The 15,068-nt window shown below is 37.1% G+C and overlaps 1 protein-coding gene across 2 annotated transcripts in view; it reads left to right on the top strand.

The window, feature by feature from the left end:
• LOC134212442 (putative inorganic phosphate cotransporter) overlaps window positions 1–15,068 on the top strand; it is a 158,933-nt gene that overhangs the window by 72,352 nt on the left and 71,513 nt on the right. The window contains exon 1 of one of the 2 annotated variants that reach the window (XM_062690310.1): window positions 3,098–3,423. The exons of the other annotated variant lie outside the window; for it this stretch is intronic. Within the exon in view, the coding sequence (XP_062546294.1) occupies window positions 3,390–3,423 (34 nt within the window). The 5' untranslated portion in view covers window positions 3,098–3,389. Of the gene's footprint in view, window positions 1–3,097; window positions 3,424–15,068 lie in introns of those variants that run through there. 2 annotated transcript variants of the gene reach the window in all.

Consider the following 15,068-nt stretch of genomic DNA (forward strand, 5'->3'; position numbering starts at 1 on the left):
AAACCAATCCAAAAAAAAATATAATTTCAAATCCAATCCAAATCCATTTCAAATTTAATCTAAATCCAATCCAAAATCAATCCTAATGCAGTCCAATCCAAATCCAATTCCAATCCAAATCTAATCGAATTGGGTCCTAAAATGAAGAATCGATATTCGATTTTCTTGCATGGAACGATGAACGCGTCAGTTTTTCTTTCGACTTAGAAATCGAAAGGAACATTGTTTAATTTGAAATTTAAAAATAGATGAAAAATGCTTCCTCGACATTTTTGGTCTTGTTTGACGTACGGAATAATATGATTCAAACGCACTAGTAAAACACCGCAGGGCACTTGACTCAACCTTTGACAGTTAATATATGGGCCTGACGTTTTGGGCTGATGGTTGATTCGTTCTGAAATGTTGCAAAGCCCAAAATTTACCTTAAAATGTCTTAAACGCAGAAATATTATTTTTACTGATTTAGACATTTACCAGAATTTTTATTACATCGGTTCAAGTATTCTTGACCGATGCACTATAGTTTGCAACCAGAAGCAAGGTAGGGCTTTAGGACCCAATTTCCAAATATAATCCAATTCAATCCAATCCAAAACCCATCCAAATCCAATCCAACTCCAATCCACATCCAATCCAAATACAAATCAAATCCAATCCAAATAAAATCCAAATTCAATCCAAATCAAATCCAAATCTAATCGGAATTCAATCAAAATTCAATCCAAATCCAATCCAAATCCTATCGAAATTCAATCCAAATCTATTACAAACCCAATCCAAATCCAATCCGAATCCAATCCAAATCCAATCCTAATCCAAATCCAATCCAAATTCAATCCAAATCCAATACAATCACAAATCCAAAAATTCAATTCAGAACCAACCAAAATCCAATCCATATTCAATCCAAATCCAATCTAAATCCAGTCTAAATAAAAAATAAAATCCAATCAGAATCCAATCCAATACGAAACTAGTCCTACAGCTCAATCCAAAACCAATCCAAAATTCAATTCAAATACAATCAAAAATCCATTCCAACCTAGTCCAATTTTAATTTTTCTCATAGTTGCAAATTTTTTGTTCATCCTCTGCCCTTCCGTCAGGTGACGCTAGCATTCCTACCGGGAACGTTAGCATTCCTCATTGTTTTTATTTGTTTTTCATTTTGCCAACTTTTTTGCCTTTAATTTTTGTTTTCCTCAATGTGCCATCTTTCTTGCACCTTTCCTGTCACCCGGCCTACTCCTCTGCCCTTCCGTCAGGGAGCCTACCGGGGACGCTAGCATTCTTAAGTAATTTTTCATCTTATCTTCTATTTCTAACAATTTCTTCCTTTCTTACCTGACCTCGATGGCACCGATATTCCGAAATTCTAGATAAAACCAGGGAGCTCGACCGACTAAAAATATCACTATTCCAACACTACCGGCTGCGTCATTGTCGTGACCGGACGAGGTTTCTAAGCCCGTCCGTTCGCCGCAACAATACTCAGCAAACTGACTTCCGTCGTCGATTCATTCTGACACGAACTCGAGAAAACAAAAACATTTGTGCGTTACCATGGAGCTCAAAATAACTCAATACACGTTGATTCGAGTTACTCAATAAATGAGTGCATATCATTAGAACATATGTCAAATGCAGATTTCAAGGGATTGATGGTAATGGCATTTTGCTATAATAATTTTATCATAACATCTAATGCCAATCTTATCCACTACAGGAATGAAGTTATTCCACGAAGGGATCCACACTGAAATTTATTCTGAACTAGCGAAAGTAACCCAGCTTTGCCCGGGTCTTGCAAATGTCACAATAAACTATTGGCAGCACCGCACTCTTGATCAATTTTTTGCTTTTGTTTTGTTTTTATCAACAGCTGATTCAAAATTGTGTTCCATTTCCCCGTTAAATTCACTAACTTTTTGTATACACAAACCTTGCGATTGTACAAACGAATCGATTGGGGAAACATCTTGCAAATCAGTCAACCCGTTCGCGTTCGAGTAAAATAATTTGTTTTGTAATCTGTGTTTCCTTGCAAAAATAATAAACTAATGTCACTCTGTTGTAGATACTTAAGTCGATAGGATGTCTTTTTTTATAATTCATATATTTTTACTTCTCTTTAATTACATATTTATATGAAATATGTGTCGCACTAATGTAAACCGCCTAAGTCATACTAGAACTATTCTGTTTTAATTGTGCGAAAAAAATGGTCTTTACATAAAATTAATTGCATTAACAAAAATCACATTTCAGAGTGTGATAGTAAGTGTCGAACAGAACACACAGAACAATACGAAGAGTGTCTATGTCACAGAAAATTCGCAATGCTAGATTTAAGCGATCAATAAGAACAAGAACAAGTTCTGTTTGTAATTCAATTCACCCGCTGGACATATTGGAGATGTACAAGATGCGATTACTACAATTGAGGTTCAAATTGCGCCGATGGAAACCGTGAAATGCAATGCTATCAATCATAATCTGACTGGAAATGGATATTCGCGAATTGCAGTGCGTCGTTTGCGTGTTTCCAAACTAGTCTTTAGGTTGATTTATATCTCCGAAGAGCACCATCAAATCGGACGCAGTTTGCATTTAGAAGACATCGCGTAGTGTAGTGTCACAGTGATCGACACAAAATGCTGTAAATTTGACGCATCCAACTACTGAAACATTGAAGATTTCGTGCGGCTTTTCCAAGAATGCCCGCCACTGTGCGCCGTCGCCGCCGTCGTGGTCGTCGTCGTCGGCGCTGCGCGTACGGCGGGGAAACCTCGTATCCATTCGCGAAAAGCTCCAGTCAGTTTCAAGCGGACGACGGTCCTGTGAAGTGGGGTTGGTTCTTAAGGTGATAAAGCTTGTTGTTGGTGTATTGGCAAAAAAAAAAACCCACATCTTCGCCGTCGCCGCCGCCGCCACCGTCGTTGGTTGATTGTGGATTCGCATGCTGGACTGCCCTCATCAGCTGCTATTGATACGCGCGACGACAACGACGATATCATCTCAGCACTGTGCGTTGTCGCTCAGGTGGCGCACTCGAGTACCTCACTGCACCTCGCGCGTATGTGTCTCTATAAATGAGCCAGAAGCTTTCCGAGTTCGGTTTAATTCCTTCGCGAGCGTCTCGGCGGAAAGACGGGGTATTACATTACGTTCAAGTGGTCCGAGCCGTCGTGATCGCGAGTGTTCTCCGGTTTCATCCGGTAGCAGAGCTGGGAGTTTGATCCGGGTACAACTCTTTATGTTGGGTGGACTTGGAGTGAAGAGAAGAAAATTCGCGTTGGTGATAATCCTTGAGAAGAGAATACGCGATCAGTGATTGACGGGTGAAAAGTTTCTGAACCGAGTGCCGAGCAAAAAGCGCCGCCAAAATGTTGAGCGGGTGGCAGTTAAGGGTGTCCAAATGTGAGTACCCGCAGAATAGCCAACATCAGTTGGCCAACATGTGCCCTCATTACGAAGCAATTTTCAGTTTTATTATACTTGTTTGATGGACGTACAATTCGGAATTGCCAGTTATTCAATTATACGAACTAATAAAATTGATCGACGAGAAGTTCACTGGGAAGGGGGTGAATGTGAAAAAAAAACTTAAGTAGATACATGCTGACAGCATTGCTGGACCGCGGTGTTGCAGCATGTGTTCGCCCGATATGAGACCGCCGACTGTGCACGAGATGCAAAAAAATTGCAGTCGTTGATTGACGAATGGCTATATTGGAGTTGCTTATCGTGACTGTTTAGAAACCTATCCAGTGGTCACAGCTGGTCTACCGGTTTTCTTTAGCATTGATCGCGCGTGTGCCAACCACCCACCGGACTGGCACTGTCAGAACAGAAAAGTGTGGCACAGACTTTCATTTTTTCTGTTGCTGGCTGGTGTTTTGGTTTGATGGGTTTTGGTGCCACCATACGCGGAATGTAGCTCGTGTCGCTGCTTTTCCGCAGGCACGCTGAGAGCTACCGTGTGCCATTCCATCATTGGCGAGTTCACATATTGGCAGCAGTTTCCGGTCGTCTGCGGCTGTTCCATTGTTTTGAAAAGTGTTTGCTTTACGATCAAATGTTTTTTTCATCAGGCGATTATGATTATTATTGGTTGGACATGTGGCGAGGGTGTGAGTTTCGGTGAGTCATGTGCGTTGAATGTTGATTAATTTGATCATAATTCGAACACTGAACGAGAGAAGTGGACGTGAGAAAATGATTACAGTTTTCATATTCCGAGAATATGGAATGCCTCTCCAAATGTCGTCAAGTGTTTGCACAATCTTGATGTGAGTATATATTTAAGTAGCATTTAGAGCAGATTCCAAGCAATCTTGGAATGTGTTTGAAATTAGCAAACAATCTCTCGTCGTTGTTTGTGTGGTTCAAGACAATAAGTGAGATCATTATAGGCATCAAATAAATGGATTTTTTTGTAGGAAAACATGTGGATTATTTTTAGAACAGTTGACGAAGTTACCTTTATTTTTGGAAGTCATCCGGAGATCGTAATTGTTTTCTTCGGCATTTCACTGTGAAGTATTCAAGCACGTCTAAAAAAAATTAATCGAATAGTGTTGGGATCAATATGAAGATTAGATAATTGCTTGGATTTCTGGCAGTCCGAGTGATAAAAAATAAATCTCAAAAATAGGCATAGGTTTCTTTTAGAGTCTTAAAAATGCTCATGTCCCATGTACGAGATACTCGGGAACATCTCAGTAGACCTGGAAGGATTTCCTAAACTTTACTCAGTGCCGTGAGTGAAAAGAGGAACCCTGGTACCAAGCGTTGCCATGCGGATGTTTAATGTATGATTCGTGACAAGTGGTTCTGATAACAAAACCCAGATTAATCCACCTAGCGGTGATGGTGCCTTTCTCGCTCGTTCAAAAGGTTTGGAAAAATCTCAAATAACACCAATATGTGGATTGGTCTTATTTTTCATATTTGTTTGTATGCATAAAAAATTCTCGCCAAACGCAATTTGTTGCAATCAAATCGGATGAGCATAAGAGCAAAAAATGGCATTTTATTTTGTAATTTTAAAATTAGTATTTTCGCCATAACTTTTGACCCAATTGTACGATCCGGCCAAGTTTCTATAGGAAACAATGGGACAAGATTCTGCGTCGAATGCAATCTGTTGCGAGCGACCTGAGAAGCACACATGTTGCACATCAATCACAGTAACTTATATACGACCGGATTCAGTCACAATATGGTTACTGCAACCAGATTTGTTGAACTTGTGTTGCTTGGGGAATAGATGAAGTCTAAGTGCTAAAAAAGTGAGCTAGACTTTTTTGAACTCTTTTTCACAATAAATAGTAATTTGACCATAACATCTAAGCCCATAGTCAGATCTGGCCAATTTTCAATAAGAAAATATGAGACATTCTGCGTCGAATGCAATTTAATGCGAGCAAATCGGTTGAGGACAAGTGCCTGAAAAATGAGTGAGTTTTTTTTAGCGATTTTTCCATAAAAAAATGGTATAATTTTCGATCCCATAGTCCGATATGGCCAATTTTCAATTGAAAACAACGGGACAGGATTCTACGTCAAATGCAACTTGTTGTGAGCAAATCGGTTAAGGATATGTGCCCGAAAAATGAGTGACATTTTTTACGCGATGTTTTTGTATGAATTTGCATTTTGGCCATAACTTTCGATCGGTTGCAAATCGGCAAATCGGTTGAGGATAAGTGCCCGAAAAATGAGTGGCTTTTATATGCGATTTTTTCGTATGAATTTGCATTTTGATCATAACTTTCGATTCCATAGTTCGATCTGGCTAATTTCAAATAGGAAACAATGGGACAGGATTCTGCGTTGAATGCAACTTGTTGCGAGCAAATCGGTTGAGGATAAGTGCCCGAAAAATGAGTGACATTTTTTACGCGATGTTTTTGTATGAATTTGTATTTTGGCCATAACTTTCGATCGGTTGCAAATCGGCAAATCGGTTGAGGATAAGTGCCCGAAAAATGAGTGGCTTTTATACGCGATTTTTTCGTATGAATTTGTATTTTGACCATAACTTTCGATTCCATAGTTCGATCTGGCTAATTTCAAATAGGAAACAATGGGACAGGATTCTGCGTTGAATGCAACTTGTTGCGAGCAAATCGGTTGAGGATAAGTGCCCGAAAAATGAGTGACATTTTTTACGCGATGTTTTTGTATGAATTTGTATTTTGGCCATAACTTTCGATCGGTTGCAAATCGGCAAATCGGTTGAGGATAAGTGCCCGAAAAATGAGTGGCTTTTATACGCGATTTTTTCGTATGAATTTGTATTTTGACCATAACTTTCGATTCCATAGTTCGATCTGGCTAATTTCAAATAGGAAACAATGGGACAGGATTCTGCGTTGAATGCAACTTGTTGCGAAGCAAATCAGTTGAGGATAAGTGCCCGAAAAATGAGTGACATTTTTACGCGATTTTTTGTATGAATTTGTATTTTGGCCATAACTTTTGATCCCATAGTCCGATCTGCCCAATTTCAAATAGGAAACAATGGGACAGGATTTTGCGTCGAATGCAACTTATTTGCGAGCAAATCGGTTGAGGATAAGTGCCCGAAAAATGAGTGACATTTTTTAGTAGTTTTGCGCACACACACACATACACACACACACACACACACACACACACACACACACACACACACACACACACACACACACACACACACACACACACACACACACACACACACACACACACACACACACACACACACACACACACACACACACACACACACACACACACACAGACATCACCTCAATTCGTCGAACTGAGTCGATTGGTATGTAATACTATGGGTCTCCGGGCCTTCTATAAAAAGTTTGTTTTTGGAGCGATCATATAGCCTTTACCGTATACTTAGTATACGAGAAAGGCAAAAACGTCTTTTTGCGAGAGAAAATTCAAATAAGTTTCAATGTTTTGATTGTGATAGACAATTGACAATAGACAAGACTTGTAATATTAGTAATATGTTATTCGGAATAACAAAACTGTCAACATTGCGCTTCCAAAGTGATGTGGTTATATGACAATAGGAATGATTGAGGGTAAACTTAGTTTAAATTTGGAAATGAAAATTGCCAGCTGTGTTTTTAAAAGTAGGGGAGGAGGTTCGGTTGTGGGCACCGTTCGGTTATGGGCACCCCTACGTATCTTTTGACAGATAACAGATGCTGTCATTCTGACAACCGTTATTAGATTTCTACAGTGGCGTAGCCAAAAAATTGGTCTGGGGGGGTTTTCTGATCATATTTTTTTTTCGAAAAAAAAAATTACGTCTAAAAATTTTGTCTCTGGTGGGGGGGGGGGTTATGTCCAAAACCACCCCCGTGGCTACGCCACTGGTTTGCTATTGTAACATGATGTTTTGTGCTCAATATCAAACCGGATGGGGATCTCTACTTTGAACTACATGCTCATTTTGATTTTACTCACCGGTGAGTAGTTTTTTATTGCTGTCTCTTTTTTTTCCACAGAAATTTTACTAACTTTTTGAAAAAAATTTCTGTGGGAAAAAAAGAGACGGCAATACAAGTACAAATAATTTTTTTACAAAAAAAACAACACAGAAGTTTTTTTTGGTCTTTTTCAAACTGTCATAAATAGAAGTGATTTAATTAAAAAAATGAATTCCAATGCATAAATAAATAGTAAATTTAATCTATTTTGAGATTCAACGACGATTGCCATTAAAATTTTAGCGCGATTTTTTTTTTCATTTTCCAAAAAGGCTGCGAAATTCGGTTGTTGGAACCTTTATTTGTTCGGTTATGGGCACCCTTATTTTATTGAGATTCAATATTGTTTTAGTTATCCCTTAACTTAAGTTTAATTACGTTTTTATGCATTTTTGTATGCAATTGATTGAAATAATGAGTTTAATTTATATTTTTGTTCTTTGGGTATGTCTAGTTATTATATCCACACTTTTTGGAACAAACCGTTGACTGATTTGCTTGCAAGAAGTTGCATTCGACGAGGAATCCTGTTCCATTGTTTCCTATAGAAAATTGGTCAAATCGGACTATGGTATCAAAATTTAGGGCCAAATATTATTTTTTGTAATGAACGAGAAAGGCACTATTAACGCTTGGGTGATTAATCAGGATGTTTATGACTGTGAGGTATATCAATAGAATGTAAATCAATGCAAAATTGAAACTCATTTACCTAAAGTGCTATTTTAGACTTTTCTTAAGTGAATTTTTTCAATATCCTCCCTAATGCACCGATGTAGGCATCATCACTGCGAGGTGGATTGATCTGATTTTTTAGTACCTCCTGGCTGTTAGAATGAATAAATTATTCCTTCTCTTTAATTCTGGGTGGTTTCTATTCATGCTTTTTATTTTTAGTTGAGTTATCAAGGGTGCCCACAACCGAACCACAAAATTGAAATGTCCAAAAATGTCAAATTTGCTAAATTGTCTATATTTTTTTTTAAAAACCGATTAAAGCAAACTGTTTTTTTTGCTAGTACATAGTAAGGGTATTAGTCTTGCTTTCCATTGGTATACAAATATCGTCATAAGGTCAACTTGAATTCAATCATAAAACGAAGATAATTCTCTAGTTTTACCACTTAGTCCAACAATTTAACTCATATTATTATTGCATGGAACAATTTTTTCGCCAATAAACATTGCTTAATTAAATTTTTCTTCGAAATAAAAACATCGAAATTCCGTATGTACAAAAATAGTGCGGGTAAAGTGAACACTACCTGGTGGTAAAACGAACATCGCTTCAAAAACTCTTTTGAAACATTTAATTTTTATTTTTTTACTCCAGCACCGTAAATATAATTAATTAAGATTACGAGAGCCTTTTTAAAAATCTGATATATCTTTTGAAAAGCTATTAATTCGGGACCAATTTGCGATTTGGGCGTAACTTATTTTGTAAACAAACATTGTTTTGTGGATTTCGTCGAATGCAAGCAATTTTCTTCAAAACTAATTCCGTTACCCGCTAGAGGAAAGCCTATTCTATCGGATACATACCGGGGTTTTCTCAGGAAATGCTTGCTGTAGCTGGAATTTGCCTTCCAATGTTTGTTTACAAAATAAGTTACGCCCAAATCGCAAATCAGTTATCAATATAATAAAAAGAAGAAAAATAGTTATGGAATATCATTTATTTTGAAATTAAATTTAGATATTGCACAACTTTTATCATAAATTTGTATAAGTTTGATACAAGTGTTCATTTCACCTGCATACATGCCATGTGATAAATAACTCTTCCTCTAACGATGCAAACCCAAAATTTTACTATTTCCCCAGGACAAAAGGCCGAATAGGACTGAATAGGTTATTTGGCCGAAGAATCATTTGGCTGATTAGGTAATTTGACCGAACTTGTCATTTGGCCGAGCAGGTCATTCGGCCAAACAGGTTATTTTGCCGAATAGGTCATTTGGTCGAATTGGCCATCGGGCCGAATTGGTCGTTGGGCCGCAGAGTCATTGAACCGAATAGGCCATTTGAAAAGTAGGAACGAAGCGTAAAAAGTGAGACGTCTCACTTCTCACTACTTATACCCCATTTCTCTCTGTGAAAAGTGAGTAATGCGAAGTGAGAGGTGAGACGTCTCACTACTCACTTCTCACTTTTGACCATGAGAAATGAGGAGTGTGAAGAGGGACGTCTCACGTCTCACACTTCATATCTCACTTCTAAATGTAGATTAAAAAACGTGAAGTGAGAAGTGAGACGTCTTACTGCCCACTTCGCACTACTCGCTTTTCAAAGTGAGAAATGAGGAGTGTGAAGAGACCCGTTTCACTTCTCACTCCTCATTTCGCACCTTTCGTTTATTGTCGTCTGATCTTTTATCTCTTATATCAATCATGTCCATATCTCATTTTGCTATCCAATCAACATTTGAAATTTTTGAGCTGTTTTCTTCTACTTGGGTGTGAATGTTGGATTTAGATTTAGATTCAGGAAGATTTTCTTTTTCAAACTTACCTAGGCATGGAGTATCATTGTGATGGCCTCGTGATATGCGAATGCAAAAATGGTAACTTGGCTTCTGGAGCAGGAGCACGATGGGGCATGTGACCCACCAAATTTGACATTTTCTTCACCCCTCGTAGAACTTAAATTGCCAGAATTGTTCAGAAAAACAAACTGGCTTCAATTTATACACCCAACCAGGGGATGGCAGATTTTAATATAGTTCTTCATAAGAACCTTACAGAAACTGTATAATAATTTGGCATATACAATTTCGGAAGATTTTAATACAATTGTTGTATAGAAATCTTACAGATTTGTATTATTTTAATCTAATATCTGTATAAAAAGCTAACAGAATTGTATATGCCAAGATTTTATGCAATAATTGTCAGATTTGTCAGATTTGAGGAATTTCTGGATTTATCCCCGAAGTAATTTCTGGAAGATTTTTTGAATCCCTGGAATAAATTTCGAAGCAGGAATTGTCCAAAAAAATTGTTTAAGAATTTCGGTAATTTCTTTAGGAGTTTATTTGAAAATTGCTCTAGGAATTCGTTCGGAGATATCCGAAAATTCGTCCTAGAATTTTGAAAGGAAATGGTGAAGAAAACTCCGAAGGAATTACTAGATGAATTTCCGAGGCAAATCAGAGACACTTACGCGAAGCCCGCGGGATAGAGAGAATCTCCTTTCAAAAGTGTAATCCAACAGATTTACTATACTTTATTTTGATAAAGTATTCCCAAATAAATTTCTCGGTTTGAAATAATTTCCGAAGAAAGCCCTGAAGGAAGTCTGAAGGAATACACGAATTCTTAGAGTCTTGAGGAATTTATGAATCCACGAAGGAATTCTTGGAGGAATATTCAAAGCATTTCTTTAAGAAATTCAAGGATGTCGGTAATTCCTATGGGAGTTCCTTTGGAAATTATATCTGATATGTATCTTGCAATTCGTCCTAAAATTTTGGAAAAAAAAACTGGTGTAGGAAATTCCGAAGGAAGTACTAGGTGAATTTCCGAGGGAATAGAATGTCTTATGGAATACCTGGAAAAGTTCCTATGGAATTGTTAAAATAATTTCCGAAGAAATTTTGTAGAAATTGGTTTACGTATGTATGTATGCTTGTAGTTATCCACCATCCTGGCTTGAGTCTTGCTTTGCATACGGCTCTCGGTTACCCAATAGTACAGTCGAATTTGATTACCATTCTGCTTTCAATGCACTGCTTTATGAATGGCAAAAACGGATTTGACGGACCCGTAAGTAGAGACACTTACGCGAAGCCCGCGGAATAGAGAGAATCTCCTTTCAACAGTGTAATTCATTAGACTAATAAATAGATTCGCATTCCTTTTTGAGCTTTCCAAGGAATGGCTTCTATGAGGAACGGCTCGGCAAATCCATTACAACTGTGGGGAAGTGTACCCATCTACATGGGTAGACATTTTTAAAAGTATTCCAAAAAGTAGCTCTGATGAAATTCCTATTGGAATTGCCAGAATTAATCTTAGAAGAGATTTTGAAGGAATTTCCAGAAGAATTCTTTAATACATTTCCTAAGGCCCTGAGAACTTCTGAGTCAATTCCCGAGGAAAATTTCAAAGAAAAATCTGGATTCATTTGTGGAGGTTATTTCAAGGAATTACTGGAGAAATTCCTGACGAAATTTTTGGAGGTTTACTAGAATGAGTTTCTTGATGACTAACTGAATTAATTTCGTAATATATTTCCTAAGGAATTATTTAAGGTATTTACTAAAAAAATTTGTAGAAATTTTTGAAAATATCCGAATATCCGTCATCTCATAGAGTCAAAACTGAGTTTGTGTTACTACTGTCCGGATTTTCGAAGATTTTTTTGGAGAAATATAGGATTTTTTATTTATATTGCAATTGCTATTTGTTTGGAAAATCCATCGAAAATACCTTTCCTTTTCCTTCAGAAATTCATTTAAAAATTCTGTTCGAAAATCTTTCCTTTTGGCTATTCCTTCAAGAATTTAGCCGGAAATTTTTCCAGGAGTTTCTTTAAAAATCCTTTTTTTAAAGTTCCTTTGGAACTTCCTCCAGGAAGTAGTTAAAAAATCCTTCAGTAAGCCGTACAAAATTCCTGCAGGAATAGCTCCGGAACGAATTCTAATTTAGAGAAAATTTAAAAGGAATTTTCTACAAAAGTTATTTGAGTGTTAAACTTATTTTCAATTAAAAACATTTAAACAACGGTTCATAATAAATTGAAGGAGTTTACAAACGGAATTTCCTAGGATTTCCCATGCTTGTTTGTTCAACAGAAGGCTTATTTTAGCATAAGAATCGTGATCCTGGCCTGACCAGTTGAATTTTGATACTTTTTGAAAGCATGAATAGGTCTAGTCTGCAGGAGTTATTGGAAGAGTTGTTTAATGAATTTCTGGAGAAATGTCCTAAGGAATTCCTATAGGAAGTTCGGAAAGAATTCCTGGAGAAAGTTCGAAATAAATTCCAGAGAGAAATTTCGAAGAAATACCTAAAATCTAGACCAACATTTGAAAAGGGCGTAACAGCCAAAATTTATTCCTTCTGATTCTTCGTCTACGTATATAGCTGTATATATATATAGACGAGGAATCAGAAGGAATAAATTTTGGCTGTTACGCCCTTTTCAAATGTTGGTCTAGAAATATCTTCCTAGATTTTCCGAATAAATTCTTTGATGAATTACTGGAAGAAATCCTAAAAAAAATCCAAATTAAATTCCTAAGGTTTTCTCCTAAAGGAATTGCCGAGTGTATTCCTAAAGCAGTGTTCGTTTTTTCTATGGAGTTCTTGAAGGAATTTTCAAAGGAATTCCTAAAAAAGAGTTTTCGAATTCCCAATTCCCTAAAGACTCCGCAAAAGAATTTCCGAAGCAATCCCTAAAGTAATTTCTGTGAAAATTCTTGATGGAACTTTTGGATAAATTTCGAAAAGAATTTCCAAAGAAACACCCAAATAAATTTTCAAAGGAAATTCTTAGAGGAAGTTATGAAAGTATTCATTGGGAAAATTCTAAATTAATTCTTATAATTCCTTTTTCGAATTTTCTGAGGAATATCTTGAGGAATTTTCAAACGAATTTCTGGATTTATATCAGAATTACTTTTCAATGAACTTATGTGCTGTGATGCGGTAAAGTCGTAGTAGAGGAAGTAAAGTAAACTTTTGCTGTGGACATACAATCTATAAGGATGTTCACTCCATCAGTTTGACTGGAGCCAGTACAGGTCTAGTTGAAAGGACGAGAAAAAGAGGCTTAAGATGAATCACGTAAAATACAATTTTAAAACTTCATCACGCTTTCAGGGACACAATGCTCCGTTGCCAAATGTACGAAAAAAATATTAATATAATATATATTTAAACTGCAACTTATAAGGGGTCGTACACTTATTACGTAAGCAATTTTTCTGGGTTTTTCGATTCCCCTCTCCCCATGTAAGATTTTTTTCATCCAAATGATTTTTTATTTATATGGAGCGTAAGATATTAACCGAAACCCCCCACCCTCCCTAAGGGCTTACGTAATATGTGTACGGCCCCTAATGTGTAAATATGCTCAATATCTTTCGCCGATCAAAAGCTACAATCCTTTTTCTGTCAAAAATACAAAAATACCGCAACAATTGGAACACTGCACCAATAATTGGAGGTATAATTTTAGGTAATACACCCGATTCTTTTTTTACACGGGGGATGCGTTCCGTGTAAAAAAAGTTTTCAGTTCAAAATCTGAAAATCCGTGTAAAAAAAGTTTTATGATTTCTCGACGAGTTATGCAAAATGGAGCAACTTTGCAAAAATTTTGTATGGGATTTTTTTTACACGGCCGTGTAAAAAAAAATCCGTGTAAAAACAGAATCGGGTGTAATGATGGAATCTGCTGCATTTGGATCACTCTTCGTTGAAAATATGACTTATGTGATTTCTAATTAACACTCAAAGTAAGCGAAATGAATTACAGACTTGCTGTAAGCGAAGAAGTACTTAGTTCCTCCACTATTGGATATCTTACCCTAAAGGCTTTTCAGCAATCGAAATGCATAGTAGGCCGATTGGATCAACAAAAATCCTGAAGAAAATTCCACCGAACAAGCGCTAAGTTTGCAGTGTCATTTGCTTTCGTGTTTATCATTGTCGTCCCAAAAGAGAATGTGTTTACTTTTTTAACCTTTCAGCACGCGCGCACTCCTAAGTCAGAGATGCCACCTCGCCGAAGCTGTGAACAAGCGGTTTTTTTTCTCAGTAGGGTAACCGTATCCTTAGTGGAGGTAGCACCAATAGTGGAGGTAGTGGGGCTTTAATGAGATTTATCATAATTATACATTTAAGAATGGTTTCAGTTGATGCGTCTTGGTTTAAATATCCTGTAAAAAACAACTTATCCTAAGATTTCGCTAGCAAATCTGTTGAAAACATTGATTTTGCTTAATAAATTTGACTCCTTTGCACCTATAGTGGTGCAACTGTAGCAATAGTGGCGTGTCTCATAAGAAATCAATGGATAGTACCACTAAGGGAACCAAAATTAATTTTTACCGCCACTAAAGGAACAATGTGGTGCAAGCGATATTCGGTAGTTGATGATGGTAAATGACATCAATTTTACTTTTGTTAGCAAATTCATTAGTTTATCCATTAGCTAAGATCAATTTATCAATTTAAAAAAAAAATATTTTTTTGTTTATCTGCTAATACCTCCACTGTTGGTACCGTTACCCTATTCTACAAAGTACAACAGCGCGTGTGTTTGAGTGTTAATTAAAGAGGATACCGATAGTTGAATGGACTGCTTTTTAGACAGGCCCGGTGGCCAAGGGGTCATCCACAAAGTACGTCACGCCCTTAGGGGGAGGGGGGTTCCGAGCAGCGTGACGATCCATACAAAACATTTAGTGGGTTAATATAAAAAGTGTGACGAAGGGGGGCACAAATTTTCGAGTGACGTACTTTTAGGATCTTCCCCTTGGAAGCGGCTTTCGCGTCTGCCTTACACACAGAAGTTGCGGATGAATTCCCAGACTCGTCCCTCTCCTAGTTT

The sequence above is a fragment of the Armigeres subalbatus genome, chromosome 2 (genome assembly GCF_024139115.2).
Source record: "Armigeres subalbatus isolate Guangzhou_Male chromosome 2, GZ_Asu_2, whole genome shotgun sequence".
Classification (NCBI taxonomy): domain Eukaryota; kingdom Metazoa; phylum Arthropoda; class Insecta; order Diptera; family Culicidae; genus Armigeres; species Armigeres subalbatus.